At 38.0% G+C, this 18321-nt stretch overlaps 1 protein-coding gene across 1 annotated transcript in view; it reads left to right on the top strand.

Moving 5' to 3' along the window:
• Positions 1–18321, top strand: part of LOC145985120 (striatin-3-like) — a 54064-nt gene that overhangs the window by 19616 nt on the left and 16127 nt on the right. Inside the window, exons 4-9 of the mRNA XM_083118751.1 lie at positions 911–1106; positions 2033–2218; positions 6262–6397; positions 8354–8502; positions 15407–15582; positions 17485–17654. Coding sequence (XP_082974877.1) covers positions 911–1106; positions 2033–2218; positions 6262–6397; positions 8354–8502; positions 15407–15582; positions 17485–17654 — 1013 coding nt within the window. The remainder of the gene's footprint in view (positions 1–910; positions 1107–2032; positions 2219–6261; positions 6398–8353; positions 8503–15406; positions 15583–17484; positions 17655–18321) is intronic.

Raw genomic sequence — 18321 nt, 5'->3', positions numbered from 1 at the left:
ACAAAATTGATCTTCTCTCTACATTTACTCCAAATTTGTTCCTCAACCAGTATGGCTTTTACCAGAACTATTACCATTTGCACTTCAGATCTACCGTACATGTTTACTGAAATCCAACGTCTTGTCGTGCATTACTTAATTTTTCAATTTTTTTTATTTTCCTATTGGCAACTATCTAGGTATCATTTGGAGACCTCTTCTAATGCCTAGGGGGGTGTGTGTTAATACACAGTCAGTACATATTAACCCATATTATTAACTACAATGTTGAATTATCTTAACTGCACAGAGCAGGAACAAAGGAAAACACGACACACAAAAAAATAAAGTATTTTAGAATGAACTCCCAAGCGATCAAGCCATTTCTGGTCTCCCCTCTGCAAAGCAGACCTTTTCTTATCTTACCAGCAGTTGTCCTCATGAAGGGCTATGCCACTCTTTGCCTTGACCTAACTGATAATCTAATGGACCACAGCCTCCTTGTTCAACTTCTCTAACCAACTCTCCATTCTGAAACTTAACGTGCCCTTCCTCATTTTCTGGGAAGCTTACGTACCTTCGGTCTCCAGCAACAGTTCAGCCAGTGTTCGCTTAGTTTAAAGTGGAGCATAGAAAGAGTATATGTGATACAAAATAAATTAATCACAATTTCATATATAAATAACAACCAAATGAAACCAATGTTACTGTTAATGTGCTTCCATGCAGATGCTCAGATATTACCTTTAAGGAGGGCTACAAATGATTTTCCTATCTTTGCCCTTGCCTGATTCATCACGATTAACCTGTTAGTACATATAAGCAATGTTAAACCGCAATTTTGATTTGTTGTGCCTAGCTTTATTTAATTAGACTAGTAGTTCCATTTGTAATAAAAAGTTATAATTATTGTGTGGTTCTATTTTTTTAGATACCTTCAGGAAATCGGATATACAGATACGATAATAGATGTTCGTTCGAACCGCGTTCGCTCTTTACTGGGATTAAATAACAATACAGAAAACGAGGAAAATTTGAATAATGCGCCAATGCAGTCAGTTAATAGTAATGACTCTTCTAACAAGAGGGTATGCGAGAACCAAGGGAGGAGAACACCAGCTAAAAAGGTGAGCTCACGGTGTTCATTTTTTTATTGTATTTTTTGATACAAATATTGTTATTGTTACAAATATTTTTTTTTTGTAAATATCTGATGACAAAATATGATAAGAAATTGTTTGTCCCTACATTTGAAAACTCATAGTGAGAACATTGTACAATCATGGACAATTCTGGGTTTTAATGATCCCATTATGTTGCCATGGGATTGTTACAATCCAAATGTGTCATAAGTTGAATTCATGAAGAAGATCGGTTGATTTGGTGTTTTAAGTCCACTTTATGCACAGTAATGCTAATTGAGACCGGACCTACAGTTTAAAGTGGGATCGAAACCACTATGTGCCTCCACCAGGTATCAAACCCGGGACCCCTTGATTACAAGGTAACAACGCTACCACTGCGCCATCGGGGAGGCCTTTCCATTAAGAAGAAAAAGAAAAGTGGTTCAATCTAAGCTGCTCCTAGACTCCACAAATGTGTCGCACATTATTTTTGTAGACTTTGCATGGCACTTGAACTTGAATTATCAGACAATATTGGTGATGAAATTCCTATTGATACTTTCTAATACCGATAATCAGCACAGCCATGTTTATCAGTAATTTTACCAATAAATTAATACACCAACGTACCTGTATTGACCAATACCAATAGGGTACTGACTAATCTGTTAAAATGTAAAATCAAGGAAAATGTTACAACATTTTGCTATGTTGGGGCCATTAAAATTCAATGTACAATGTGGAAAAAGTAAAATTCCAGAACTTAAAATTGTGGTTCCACTTGCATATGTTCTGTTTAATTTCTAACACCAGAGATGATAAATGTGGTGAACAGGTTTTGTCCAGAAAAATATCCATATTATAAATATAATAATAAATGCCACGTTAATTAACAATTTAACAAGTGATACTTTTTCGTTTCCTTGAAGGCCCATCCTTCCTCACTCACGGAAGCAATGCTTCTTGATACTGAAGCAGCTGTGATGGCCAACTTTGAATTTTTAACTCAGACAGATGTTGATATGGATGATGACGATGATATTATGAGTGATGATCTTGATGATGCTCCCGACGAGGATCAAGATGATGTAAAGCAAGCTAAGAGGAAAGGAAAGGTAAGTTTATTTTGATATTTATAGGCATTAATCGTATGCATGTATTTTGCTGTAAGGTTTTGTCAGAGAATATATTTTAAATTACTGCATAGTTTATTATATTACATCTCTTGAAATCCTAGGAGAATGCTGCTTTTTTATGCATCAAGTGAAATGTCTGAAATTGGGCTGAGCTGATCCAGTTATTGATTCCAAATTTAAACTCTGCAAAAATATCCTGTGTCATTTGCAAACCTATCGAGATTGCTAAACTTTGGAAAGGAATCTTTTTTAGGATTTTTAGTGAAAATTTTGGACTGATACTAATGCATCGGCTCAGTCCTATTTACAAAAGCTGTGAGCCTGCCTCCATGGCAGAGTGGTTAGCACAGTGCACTTTGATGGCAAAGTTCCCAGGTTCGAATTCTGGCCTGAGCATGGGTGTTCTTTGTGATTGACCCTTCTTCAATCATCTTCATCTTGGTGATTAGCGAAAAGTGACAGAAAAATTAAGTAAAAAAATAAATAAATCAATCACACAAGCTGTACAAGTGTCAGCTTAAGTCTCCTATGAAGTAATATGGAACCAAATTGTCCATTACCACATTCATTTATGTTTGGGAACTGAAAAGCTCTAGTATTGAACAAGAAAAGTAACAGCATGAGCATTCTTACCATGAAAGATAAACTAATACTATGCTTTGTGTCACAACACACCTTTCAGGGCCAGGATGTGAATACAAACTTTTCACTGTTGCAGTGGAACTCGTCAATTTTGTTATTTGAGTTTTGATCAGAACGTAATTATCCTTTATGCTCTTACTTGTTAAAGTCCAGCGCAAAATAACTACTAAAATTTCTCTTTTGTGGGCTTTTCATCCTCATTGTCAATAAAGAAATGAAGGAAGAGTAAAAGTAAAGTGATAGAAGCTAACAAAGTGAAGCTTGTACCATCTGCTCCCAGGCATCTGCAACATGGAAGTGCTCATAGCTGACATCAGTAGTTTTGTGCATTGCTCCCAGGGAAAACAGACATGACATTTGGTTGTGGTTTCTTTCTTCTTTTTTTTCTTTTTTTTTTTTAAATGTATATGTGAGTAGTTATTGCTAACAAGAATAAATTTCCATGGTAACTTCTGCCTGCCGTCCTCTCTAACGACGCTTGCCACTATACCCTGTGAGGTGAAAAATCTGTTGTCATCTCTCCCAGCTCGCCATGCTCTAGGACTGGACTATTTAACATCGTGTTCCTCAGGAAAAAGGTGGAATCTCTGTGTTATCCCTTCTGCATTTTCCTGGACAGATGTTTCTCAGAAGGTGTCTTTCCTCACACTTGGAAACAAGCGACATCACACCGATTCACAAAAGTAGTTACAAGAACCATGTTTCTTCTTGCAGAATCTCCTTACTATCGCATCTGTCCATTATCTGTGAAAAATTCATCAAAGACAGACTATATAAATTTGTTTCTCCATACTTAAGACCAAATCAACATGGTTTACTTTCTGGTAGCTCCTGTCTTACAAACGTCTGTTTTTTCTCTCACATGCTATGAAATATATTTCAAACAATTCACAATTAGATGTAATATACTTTGCTCTGGCCAAAGCTTTTGATACTGTCAGTCACCTGATTCACAAATTATGCATTAGATTCAACATTCTAATCCTACTTATAGATTGATTACCTTAGCTATCAACAACAATGTGTCATTTTTCCAGGTACTGTACCTAACTTTCTTCCTGTCCTCTGGAGTTCCACAGGGTAATGTTCTAGTACCTCTCTTATTCATATTATTCGTCGACAACCTTTGCTGACCATCTCACAGCTTCCTCTAGTAATTACATTATTTTTGCAGACGACTAAAATTTTCAGAGAAATCTCCACTTCCAACGATACTCATCTTCTCCAGCATGACATAAGAGCATTTACTTCCTGGTGTCTGAAATGGGACCTCACATTACATCCTGAATAGTGTACCACTCTCACTATCTCTCTCAAAAAGAACCTGTTCAAGTCATTTTACTCAGTCTGTGTTAATAACATTAAAGCAGTATCCTCTCACAAAGACCTTGGCATTGTTTTCGATGAAAAGCTCACATTTGAGGAACATATTACAAGCACCACAAAAAAGGCTGTCTCTCTCTCTTGGATATACTGTATCGTTTCACAGAAATTAGTGGCATCTCAGCCCTCACCCTCAAGTCATTCATTTCCCCAATCATAGAATACTGCTCTCCAGTCTGGTCCATGGCATGCCCCATGCAGCTCTCTAGAATCCATTCAGCCTTCCACTTTTTCCTAGCCATCGTTTGCTACAGGGTTCCCTCATTATGCAATTTTTAAACACCACATCTCCTGTCCCATTCACACTTACAGATTCCTTATCAGCTTCATTGCAGAATGACTTCAATTATCTATATAAAATTGTCAGTGGCAAAATCTGCTGCAACACACTCCTTCAGAATTCTACTTTAGAGTGCCTATGCATACAACACATAACACAAACCTAATTTACACAAAAGAACCTAGACTGGAAATTCAAAAAAATATCTTACCTCCCATCAAGTGTTGACATATTCAATACAGGGTACGCCTTTCGGTCTTCCATTAGGAAGAAATGTTTGTAAATACAGTGGAACCCTGATTTTACATTTTCCTGCATTGTACATTCAATCTTGATGGTCCCAACATAGCAAAATGTTATAAAATTTCCCCCAATTTTACATTTTCCCCGCATTTTAAGTTTTTTCAACTTGGTCCTCTGAGAAATGTAAAATTGAGGTTCCACTGTAATATAATGTATAATAGTGCCATCTTGACTTACTTTTGTTCATATTTTTGTGTTATTTTTAATTTGTTTTCTCGACAATATCAGCATAAAATGGCCATTTGTGCTGTATCTGAAATTATCTCAATAAATAATTAAATGAGGTTGCTTTCAGGGAGCTGCAGTCGAAAGTAACAAGTGATGTGTGACATGAGAATTTCACACTGAAGTGATAAAGACCCCTCCGATCTGCAAAACAAACAGGTGACATGATGAGTGGCTCCCACATGACACCTGTCACATCTTGTTGCTCATCACTTCAGTCTGAAAGCTTCCTAAGTTTTCATTCAGATTCAAGGTCACTTTCATTCGTCTGTCATATATTCTGTTTTTCTAATTTGAAATTTGTTTTGTTAATGTTACCAAGAGACATACAAATCTATATCTAGGAGTACAAAGTCTAAACAGAAGTCAGGCTTTCAAAATAGTTTGTCCGTGTATCAATACTCCCTATTTTGCTACTAGCACTGCAAACTGAAATTCTTTAGAAGTAATGTCTTATTTGTTATATCACTGTACATGGTTTTCATTTCCAGTCTGCAAGCATTCAATTGTAAAGTATAACACAACTGTTTCTATCCAAGCCTCTCTCCCCAATTTGGCACCTGCTGACTACTTCTTTCTGTTTCTGAGAATGATGTAATCCACTCTGATGTTTCCAGATAATGGAAGTGATTATGAAAATTCACAGTGGGATATGCAGGTTATTCCACAAAATTCATTTCAGAACGTATTCCACAGCAGAAGAAGTCCAGGTTACCTGGTTCTGAAAGTATTTGGATCTGGGACTGAGAGCCAGGAAACCAAATGCAAATTAAAATTGCTCCTGGAACCAAGAATTGCCAACCACCATGGTGTAGTTTTCAGCTTCACATGTCACAAATCCAGAGATCCCAGGTTCAAACCCTGTTTAATTTCATCATTCATCCTCATTATTGCAATTAACTGAAGAAATTATGATAAATGTAACCAAACATTTGGCTACCTTGATAAATCATTACCCAGGACCTGGATGATTCAGGATTCAGATCTGGCCATTCGTAGTTCAAGATTCCAGTCACAGCTCATCTGAAGGACTTGTTTTGACTTGAGAAGGCTCAAGAATACATGGATGGTACATCCCTGTAAGGGATTTGAAATACTGTAAATCTTTTTGCTTCTTGTTTTCACTAATTACAGAATATGAACCTTATTTCCTTGCAACAGTGTAACATTAGTTGATGATGTATTTCAGGGCCTTTTGCTCCATGAAGGCGTTGCAGATGATGTTGATGCTGAAGCAGAGGAAGTTCTAAATGAACTAAACCTTCTGACAGAATCAGAGGATGCAGCCGCAGATGAGAGGCGGCAGGGTGATCCTTCTGAATGGAGTAAGTTTTCCATCGATTTTACTGTGAATAGAATACAAGGGTCGTTCAAGGTTGACCGGGACTTTTATTTCTGCAGAGGAAATAGGTAGCAGAAGAAACACCAAACTATGTCAGTTTTTCAAAGTATTCTCCGTGCGTGCCGAGGCACCGTTGCCATCGTTCTGGCAGCTCCTGAATTCCTTTGGCGTAGAAAGAACTTGGTTGTTGTCGTAGCCACTGGAGGACATCGCTCCGCAGTGCTTCGTCTGTCGTGAATTTCTTCCCTCCCAGATGGTCTTTAAGGGGTGCAAACAAATGATAATCACTGGGGGCTAAATCCAGACTGTAGGGGGGATGAGGCAGAACTTCCCAGCGCATGTCGGCCAGAGTTGTTGTTGTCACATTGGCCGTGTGAGGGCGAGCATTGTCATGGAGAAGAATGACATTTCCAGACAACATCCCAGGTCTTTTCTTGTGAATGGACTTTTGTACAGCACCACTCAACAATGTGGAGTAATACTGGGCATTAATCGTGCTCCCTTTGTCCAGAAAATCCACATGGATAACGCCCTTCATGTCCCAGAAGACACTTGCCATGATCTTTTCAGCGGACGGCTGCGTTTTGCTTTTCTTGGGGGGTGGGGAACCTTTATGCCGCCACTCCATGCTGTGTCTTTTGGTGTCTGGGGTTGAATTGTGCAACCATGTTTCATCACACGTGATGATGGATTGCAACAATTCATCACCTGCTCGAAACCGATTCAGAAGCTGTTCACAGACCGTCCTACGTGTCCACTTCTGATCGAATGTCAGCTGGCGGGAACCCACCTTGCACAGATTTTGTGGAAACATAAGTGGTCGTGAATGATTGTCTCAACACTCCCGACACTGATATTCACCTCGGCAGCAATATCCCGCACTGTTACTCGCCAGTTCTCAAGAATCATTTGCTCAACACGTGCGATATTCACTGGTGTGACTGCAGTCGGGCGAATGTGACCATGCGCTTCATTTGTCACCAGCTCCCGTCCTTCGCGAAACTGCTCACACCATTCGTACACTCTTGTCCGCGACATCGTTTGTTCACCATACTGTGCTTGCAATCGTCTGAAAATCTCAGCTGGTTTCACTTTCTCCTTCACGAGAAATTTGATTACACACCGCTGCTCCACAGCCACAGACACACTGCTTGCCACCATGTTCGCCGCAACTGCTGCGCATACGCAAAATACGTCATGCCGGGTGTTAGTTACTCGCGAAGGAATACATTACGTCACCCGCACGTTTCATCGTGATCCTGCTATTCTTCGATTTTTTACGTACGAAAATCCCGGTCAACCTTGAAAGACCCTTGTTGTTTAACCAAAGACTTAGCATTTAGATGCCAGCTGTGGTTGCAAACCGAATTTATCATTACTTCTTCATAACAACACCTGATATTTCATCTTTTTGTTTATTATTATTTTTATTTATTTATTCATATTCTCATGGAGGTATGACATACTTCAATTTCAGTACAATAGAAGTATTGTAGGTTTGTAAACTGTTTCTTGTAAAATAAATGTATTTGAATATAAAGGTGCAGGCTTTTCAATTATGAGGATACATACAAGAAATATAGTATGAGGAATATATTTTAAGTAAGGTGTGTTTTGCAAAAAAAAAAAAAAAAAAAAATATAATAATAATAATAATAAAACTGCGCTGTTGAATTTTTGCACAACTTTCCTTCTTTGATATATTTCAATGGTTTTTCAATGTCACGGCCAATGTAGATTTTGAAAAAGATGCATGTCTGAACCATCAAAATGTCTAGAATATATTAAAGTATACCGTAGCAGGATTGTCATATTTATATATAAACAAATCAAAGTTTATAACACAAACAGTTGCAAATGTTCCCTATGTCTCTATTTTTCTAATTGTGTACATATTTAAAATTGGCTTTATCACCAAATAAACAATCTTGTATTCCAGGACTCACAGGGGGAACGGGGTTACCATTTCCGTCAGGTGCACGGCAGCAGCTTGGAGGCCTGGGAGAGGAAGAAGGCCTCGACTCAACCCTGGGTCTTGGGGAACTGGCTCAACTCACAGTGAACAATGAGGAAGAGACTGCTTATGATGTAAGTCCTCAGTTTTTACATTTGCCCCCTTTCAGAACGCTCCAGCTTCTTGTCTGACCAAGGAGTCAACATAGAACCTTTGTGTATCACTCCGTGTTCATTAGTTTGGACTTTTTTTTTAATGCAGGTTGCTTGAGCAAGGAAATTTCAAGAAACATGTAAAGGAAATGTTTGTAGAATCAGGAGAAATCCAAATTCTCTCCCAAGTGTCCACATTACTGATTTAATAATGCTACTCTTGCAGGGTGGCGACAGACCTGGAAAACCGGGAAAAGTCAGGGAATTTGAGGTGTCAAAAGTCAGGGAAATGTCAGGGAATTTAGTCTTCATTGACTTCGAACACACTTTTGACGAAAATTGTTATAACTCGGGCACTATGGGAGCAATCTACTTCGGATAACTTTTGTTTTGCAGCTAAAACATCAGCGCATGCAACGGTGTACAATTTAGAACACCGGATGAAGGAAGGGGGGTTTGGGGGCACGTCCCCCAAATTTCAATAAAAAAAAACAAAAATCTGGAGTTTGCCCAATCTTCTCCCGCTATTTTGGGGAGAAGGCACGATCTTTAGTATTATTTTCAAAGAATAGACATTTCTCAAGAGAATGAAACATGTTTTATGTTCTTGGGTGCCATGCAAGTTGAATAATAAGCCAAAATATTTTTTTTTTTTACGAAAAATAGGTAATTTGCATTTTTGGAGGAAAATTGTTATAACTCTGGTACTATGGGAGCAATCTACTTCGGATAAGTTTTGGTTTGCAGCTAAAACATCATAGCATGCAACCGTGTTCAATTCAGAACACCGAACCGAGGAAGGGGGGTTTGGGGTCGTGACCACCGAATTTCAATGAAAGAAAACAACATAAAAATTTGGAGTTTACCTCCTCTTGTCCTGCTATTTTGGGGAGAAGGCGCAAATCTTAGTATTCTCTTCAAAGAATGGATGTTTCCGAAGAGATTGAAACATGTTTCATGTGCCTGGGTGCCATACAAGTTGAATAATGAGCCAAAATGTGAAACTCCCAGGCTTGCTCCAGACCTGTGTCAGAGTTTCCACCCAAACATAAGAGTATGAAGGTCCAAAAAGCATATTAATTTCGTAATCAGCGCCATGATACCATATGGTATCATCGGGCCAGTACGACCTTACTCTGATGATACAATATGGTTGGTATCATCGGAGGAGTAAAGGTTAAGCCTCTAAAATATTACGTGGAAAATGCATTGAATTATCATTTTTTCTTGTCCGTATGGGAGTATTAAGGGGACTTGTCAACAGATGGAGGTGATAAGAGCAGGTGGCGCTGTCCGATAGTTGTCGGACGTTGTAGGAAGGCATTTTGTTGGGTAATGAAGGAAACAAATATGTTCCATTGATACATACGATTTTTTGTCGAATATCGCCACCCGACAAAGTATCTCACTACAACATGCGACAGAAATTACGTGGACTGCAACATTGAACAAAAATCGCATGCATAAAAAAGAAGAGCTTTAGACTGCAAATATGCTGCTGGAATTCTATTACTCTTCTGGCTCACTTCACCTTATTGAATGTAGCAGTGTTTACGAAGGCTTTCTTTTATCATCCTGACGTATTACTGGTTTCGCACAAGTTAATATACGTTTACAGTGACATTGCAATATTCTTAGATATCAAGAAGAATCCAACCAAACGGGATATATATTGAATACTATCACGAAAAAGTGAAACATAAATCTGCATTGGTGAACGTTATAAAAATTGGCAAGTGCATGCTCCCAACCTCAAATTTACTGCAACACTAGTAATGCAATGAAATTAACACCACTCTCTGGCCTGTCTGTTTAATCTCGTGAGAGATGGTCTTAAATCTCTCACTGAGTGAAGTTAATGTCCAATATTATGAAATAAAATACTAATAATAAATACGTAAATATTTTAATATCATATTTACTTGAATCATTCAATCATAACAGCAAATCACTTCCTTCAAGAATTGACTTTTCTCTGCCAGCCCTGCTTTCCATCTACTGATTTATACGAGGGGTGGCTAGAAAGTAATTTCCAATTTTTCGCAAATGCCAAAACCGTGAAAAATGGTAATTGCTGCGAAATTATGTTTAGGAATGTGCAGTGATGTCTGGACACATTTTTCGCCCATTCGAAATATCGAAATAATGAGAATTTGGCATTTTTAGCAATTTTTTTTAAAGAAATGTCCTAAAACAACGAAAAAGTCCATGAAATTCAATATCCTTGTCTTTTCTAGGCCATGTTTGTGTACATAGAACATGGCAAGTTTTCCAACATTTTACTCAAGAGTAAACTATAGAGTTATACGTACGTGAAATAATTCCGACAGCCACATTAAATCATTTATTTCCCACGATTTTTTCAACTTCTATCAAAACCATTTGCATCACAGAGCAAAGTGGCAGGGTTCTAACAGGAGATCGAGTGCGTATCTACCGTCACACGAGAGCCACATCTTCGTATTTGTCGCACCAGATATGTTTTGAATTACCAAGCTAAGTGCACACCATCGGCGTTTGTCGAGCGAGTAATAATGGAGCTCAGTCGTTAGGGCATCTGACTACTATGCGATAGACCCGGGGTCGATCCCCTGCAGGGGAGAACCAGGATGTTTTCCACCTATTCAAACTGCTCCGGCACCCACCCAGCATCAAATGAAGCTGGTACCTTGAAGAAACTTTGAGGGATAAAGGTAGCCAGGTGTGTGGTGCTGATCACATCACCCCCACCTTCAGCCGTGATGAAGAAAGTGTGAGGCCCTAACTCCACACCAAAATTCCATTATCTAAAATCCTTACCTTAAAATTAATGAAGGAGTATGGAAAATTACTTTCCCAAAATAACTTTCAAGATATGAAACTCTCGCGAAGAGGCGTAAGCCATGTGACTTTCAATTTGAAACAGTAGTTTAAAAACACGATGTAGGTATAATTTCAGATATTTGCCAGAAAATGCGCTAAAATGAAAATGTGAATTTTGGGAAAAATAACACCATATAGTAAAAAATAAAAAATAAGAAAATACACCAATTTGAAAGAAAAAAAAAATATATATCAAGGTCCCTACCGATTCGGCATAAATAAAGCAAGAATATCAGTTGTAATTTATTGCATTAGTAACAGTGAGTCCTAACCTAATTTTTGGCATAATCACCACCGTTGTTCTGGCATGTGTCGTAGCATGGCACTAGATTTTGTATGCCCATGGTTTATGTGTCTGACAGCAAAAACTGGAAGGATCTCTACCGCAATATAGCTGTCAAATCCTTGCCCTGCCAGAAACCTCTTCAGTTAAACAAAGAGATGAAAGTCGGTATATTCAAGGCCAGGGCTGTACAGGGAGTGGTCTAAGATCGCTCACCTAAAGTGATGCAAAGGGCCCGGGTGTACTCAGCTGTATGGGGTTGTGCACATTCGATTGGCCTTCCGTGAATTGTCTGCACCATCGTCTGACCATACTATCACTCACGACGTCCGGTCTGCACAACTCACACGATTGCTGGTGGCTCTGAGCCAAATTCTGAGTGTGCAATGTAGGCTACATCGCAGTAGGTGGGAGACTTTATGAGAGCTGCAATCTTTAACCTAGAAATGTCCTAAACCGGCTGCATTGCAACTGTACCAGATTACAGCTACATGCCACTTCTTCCTTCCTGCATGTGTGTGTGTGTTGCTCTCCGACCACTAGTGCTGCGTATAGGCACCATTGGAGCTTTTTTCAGGATGCCCCTCGTATATGAACTTTCAGAAGCTTTTATTATTAGAGTGTTCCTGTTTTAATGTGTTGGTTAGCTAAATGAGGTACCTATACAATGCAATTCTATAAATTCCTTGCGTTAAATTTCTAATACTTACATACCCTTTTTGTCAGCATTAATGGTATAACCGCATGTTGTCAGTTTCACAGCACTTCACTTGGATATACTGTACTGAAGCAGAAATCCCATTGATAATGTAAGGAAATATGACACTTTATTTTGTTCGATTCAGTTGTTTCACTTATATGCAAGAGTTAAGTTGTTTGCTTTACAGAGAAGAGAGAAGTAGCTTTATGCATTGAAAAATGAGTCTGCACTCATAGTTTTTGCAAGCAGAGGGTTCCAAACCTCAGTGGAAATATCAACATATTAATCAATCACTCTTATTTCATTTAGTCTTAACTTTCAAATAATCAAGTATTTTATTTTAAACTTACTGCGTATGACAAAATTCCATAATCCTTCCTTAGCTTGTGAATTGTAATAATTTTGCAAATTCACTATTTTGCAATTTGAATTCAAATCATAGAGAGTAGAGAAATTAAGTAAATTTAATAGAAGATAATATTGGTACTTAACAAAACCATACGTGGATCTGTATGAGTTTATTATTTCCATTTGCAAAAATATCGATTTAGTTTAGTTTGTAATTGTCAGGGAAAAATGTAAATTTTGTCCTGGAAAACCTGGAAAAGTCAGGGAATTTCATTTCTGCTTGTTTGTAGCCACCCTGTCTTGGTATTTCATTCTTGGACATTTGTTTTATTTTCGTGTATCAGAATTTTTGGCTACATGCCGTGTGTATACTTTTCTAATCGTGTAGGTGGTGCAGAAAGAATGCATGTTTTTGGAATAAGTGTAACGTCCTTGACTTTTAAGATACAAACGTTTTATTAACACCAAAACCAATGGCAAGAAATTCAGTTTGGATTGGTATACAGTGTTTATTTAAGTATGGAAGATGACATCCTTGTTTCTGTACACACATCCGGAGCCTCTCCTCAAAGCTCCGCATTGCCGTTGCCAACATTTCATCTGGCACAGCTGTAATTCCTTCACGAATGCCAACTTGTAGCACGTCGACTGCACGAGGTTTGCAAACGTAGACTTTCGACTTGAGGTAACTCCACGGATTTTGTACAGATGGAAGTGTAACTCACCATGTAGGATGCACTGTAGCGAGCGACAAGACAGGCCCAAAGTTGGAGCACGATGCCTAGTGGAGTGCCAAGGACTCTGAAACACGCACCGCCTTTCTCATACTCAACATGTTCTGGAGTGAGAGCCATATGGGGATGTCCAGTTGATTTCCTCTTCATAACTGATCCCTTTGTGCAAAACGATTCCACCCATCGGAGTATAGTGTTACGATCAGGAACTGCCCTAATATGCGCAACATTAAACTGTCGATGGAAAAGACGTTGAACACTAATCACCGAATCGTTGTTTCTAACGAACTGCTCTATGGGAGAAACCCGATGCTCCACGTTCAATTGTGCCATGATTACTACACTCTGCAATACTCATAGGCAGTATGGGCTGGTCATTGACCTCTCTTTTCCCAAGCATGCGCAGAAAATGCCGCTGTGCCAGACGTAATGTTGGCAAGGGCAATGCAGAACTTTGAGGAGAAGCTCCGCATGTGTGCACATTTTTTTCCAAAGTTTTGCCCCTCAAAACTGTGGTGTGTATTATGCACGGAATAATTTGGACAGCAAAATTAAACCATGCATGTTTTCACTATGTCACTGCATTTAACACGTATATATCAGTAAGGGCAAACACAAATTATCAAGTTGGATTTCTTTAGTAATAATATTTTTTTTAAAAAAAACATGTTTCTAATGATTTTTCACTTCATAATGTAGTAGTTTTGACACACTCAGAAAAATGACACCGTTCTGGCAGAGTTCAACCATACACCTCCCATCACATGGAATGTGTATCAGTGGTGTTTGTCTGGAGATAAATAATAGAAAATAATTTCTTGTGCGCTGCAAACCCTTAACATAATTTTAATCTCTTTTTCTTCTACTACAGAATAAACAAGGTAGTTACGGAAGTGAAAGCTTTGTAATGCTAAACACGGTGGAGGGAGGAGGGGGTGACATGTGTTGGTGACACATTGTAGACACAAGATGATTTTCTCATCCTGGTCCACATAGCAACAGGTTACTCATTGAATAGGTTGAATGTAATTTGTCTTAATCGGCATGGTAACAATTTTACGACCTACAACTCGGAAATCCATTTCTTGAACCTGAATTGTACTGCACATTATATATGAGACATAATTGTTTGTTGCTTTTTCCCATCAAAAACCAAGGTGCACATTATATATGCACATGCATTTTACATGCGTAAATACTGGTAGTATAACTTATTGAATGTCACGTGTCTGACCTCTCTGATGAGTGATGACATAATTATTATGCTGCCTCCTTGTAATCAAGGGGTGCAGTGTCCAATCCTCAGTGGAGGTGCATTGCACAATGGTATGGAACCCACTTGAAAAGCCACTTCAACCTCAGTCTTTGGCATCCTGTACCAATGTTCTACAACGTAACTACCAAACCAGTTTCTGATTTTTCTCCATCTTGGATATCATTTTGTGTTATGCAGTGACCACGTGCTGCTGTGTGTGCCCATTGTGATGTATATGTACAATCTGTACATGCATGCTTGCGTTTTGGAGATGGGTCTATTAATATCCAAATACAGTCCAAATCATACACCAGTGTCTGAAATTGAACTTTGACACTTACCTTCCAATTTAGCTCCAAATTCAACAAAACTAGTCATCAATGTTGAAAAAATTTATGCCAAACTGAAAACATGCACACTACAGACCAATCTATGAAAGAAAAAAACAACATTTTTCACTTTTGTAGTAATTAATAAAATATCAAAAACCTAATAGCATTTTCAGTTTATTTTGTTTAAGAATGCCAAGATTTTTTCATGTAGAGACTTAACCCCTGATAATTACAGTGTAACCTATTTTTTTCAGCCCTTTGACTAAAATAAAGGGACAGTGTTGAAAATGTTGTGTGAGAAAATATTCTAATGTTTTGCTTTATTGGTAGCCAACAAAATAATTGGGGTTGTGTATGTTTGTTTGCTTGCAGGTATCAACTACAAAGGAAGCATTTAGGAAAACTTGGAATGCCAAATACACATTGCGAAGTCATTTTGACGCTGTGCGAGCGCTAGCATTCCATCCAGTGGAACCGGTCCTCATCACTGCCAGTGAAGACCATACTCTGAAGCTGTGGAATTTGCAGAAAACTGTGCCTGCAAAAAAGTAAGTTTTGCTTTTTTGTCAGGATAATTAGCCCTTTTTTTTTTATCAAAATGGAACACTCGGTTGTCTGGAGAATTTATAATTCACAGTAACTTTGATCTGTTGGGTACACAGTTGAAAATACATCACTTACTCTATCCTTCCTGTGATTTTTTTTTTCCAGGACTGCATAATTTATTCTAGAATTAAAAATGTTTTGGTTAACCTTTAAACACTTCCTGGAATAATTTACAGTATCCCAGCATGATCTTGAAGGTAACTTTAGGAGCATGCTGTCTCTCAGATAATGTTCTGGGATTTATGTTTGTATTGATACATGTGTGTTCAAGTGTGACAGGAATTTGATTGTTGTCATGGATATATGATGTAATTGGGGGTATTTATTAACACTTGCGAACCTGATCTGTAATGAACAAAACAAACAAGGTATAATTTGTAACTTTTATTCTTAGTTTTTAAGATGTTGTATTTTAGCTGGCCTTCGTAACAAGAATGTTAACAGAGTGTACTGCAGTGCCAGAGGTCCCAGATTCATATTCCAGCTTGCATGTGGGTGTTATTTGTGAGTGTTCCTTCATCAATTTCACCATATCATCTCTCTTCCTCATCCTCACAATTAGCCAAAAGTGGCAGAAAAGTGAAGTAAAACAGGTTAACCAAATCAATCAATCCAGATACTTGGGGTCTCCCTGATATGGTAGTGGTAACGTTGTTGAATTGTAATCAAATGGTCCTGGTTATGATACCCAGTGGAGGCACACAGTGTTTCAGAACCCACTTTCAACTGCAGGTCCAATCCCGATTAGCCTCGTGTGCAAGAACTCAAACTAACTCAAACTCAATAAAGAAACCAAATCTTAATTATGAGCAGTGCATAATTTCAATTTTTGCACTAGGAAAGGCCTGAAGTTGAGGCTAATTTCATGAAAGAAGCCCAGATGTTTAAGGGTTAGGTACTATTATCCTTATAATCTGGCTATTTGAATGATTTATCTGTACACTTTGTCAGTATTTATAAATTTGGTTTTATGCTAAATATTCAGGAGTTAAATGTTTAAATAAGCCAAGTGTGCAACTCCACAAATATTTTTATTATACTTCAATGGAAAAATAACAGAATTGTAGACTGAGCTTTATCTTCTTGTTTACTCTGTCAAAAATTTTGTGAGTATGTTTAATGTGATATCATTCTACACGTATGTATGTTGGGTGATAGAATTCTTGATTTTTCTTCCAGGCCTGTGCTGTTTTCTATTCCTTGTATGTACTAAATATCCTGCAGAATCACATGATACAAAAAGTAGTTAAAATGTTCTAGTTAAAAAATACAAAAAGTACATGCAGAAAACTGTGACATTACAAAATAGTATAGTAAATGTTAGTATTAAAGTACTTTTTATTATGATGAAATTTCCATCATGCTACTCCAGAACTTTTTCAGGATTTTATTTTTCAAGACCAAATAAGAGAAAAGGTGGAAGTTAGTTGAAGTAAGAGTGGGGGGGGTGGATGGTAAGATAATAAAGAAAGTAGGCCACAGGATAGAGAGGAAAGGGAGAAGCAAGCAGAAAGGTGGAAATCAGGAGTATGTAAGCTTAAAAAGTTTTGAGGAGCCAGGATGAGATGTCGCCACAGGCATAAATACAACATTAAGAGTATTATTCGTTAATATCTAACAGCGGCTATGTGAACTTTTAAGAAGAACATTGATAAAACCAGAATGCAATATTTTGTCAGTTGGCAATGCATAATGAGGATGTGAAGCAAACATTAGCTGACACTTAACTCTTGCTTTTCTGTGAAAGTTTTATGTGTGTTAGGTAATAGAAGGAAAATAAAGAAAAAGGAAGTTGTTGCAGCTTGTAGCCAGAAGTTATTGCATAATGGTGTTCTTTGTTCCAGGTCAGCCTCGTTGGACGTGGAACCATTGTACACATTTCGATCACATTCGGGGCCTGTCTTCTGCCTAGCAATGAGCTCGAGTGGAGAGCAGTGCTACAGTGGAGGCATGGATGGAGCCATACACTGTTGGAACCTGCCCAGTGCCAACATTGACCCGTATGATTCATTTGGTGAGTTCTTACACTTGGTGTGGTGTCTGCCATAGTATTATCACATTCATACTTTTTCTTGGTATATATCCCTAGAAAGAGTACAAACATATCGGACTGTTCAAGAAATAAGTTCCTTTATATATTAAAAAGAACAACCCTGCATGTGTTTGTCATATATTTATTGTGGTCAGAATACTTAATACTATAAGCAACTTCTCTGTTTAGCTTGGCATAGTTTTTAGATGAGGGAACTTCACCAATATATATTCAGCATGTTCCGCTCAGAGGGATAGATATATAAATGCTCACCGTTTAAAAACCAAGGAAGGTATTGTTATGATTTTCATTTTACAAGATACAGAAACTCTCAGAGTTTATTCACCAATAATGAATACACGTACTTGTGCATGCAAGTCAATGTGTAATACGGGAACAAGCCTGGCACTATTCAGTAGAGCAATTCAAAGTGCACACATTTGAGTTGCATGTCCATTTTCCTAAACTTTGAGAGTTTGTACATCAAGGTATGTAAGAAGGTGTGTTAATAAACAATTTATAATAACTATACAAATATTAGTTAATAAATTCAGAGCAAGAAAAAAGTGAGAAATACACTGCTGCTGGACAAAAGGCATAGACATATTATCTACAAAAAGTTGTTGAGTTTTCAGTAAATTTCCACAAG

This window comes from Lepisma saccharinum, chromosome 3 (assembly GCF_977018435.1).
Source record: "Lepisma saccharinum chromosome 3, izLepSacc3.1, whole genome shotgun sequence".
NCBI lineage: Eukaryota > Metazoa > Arthropoda > Insecta > Zygentoma > Lepismatidae > Lepisma > Lepisma saccharinum.
Note: the sequence above shows the minus strand (reverse complement) of the source record. Positions and strands in the feature narration are given on the sequence as shown.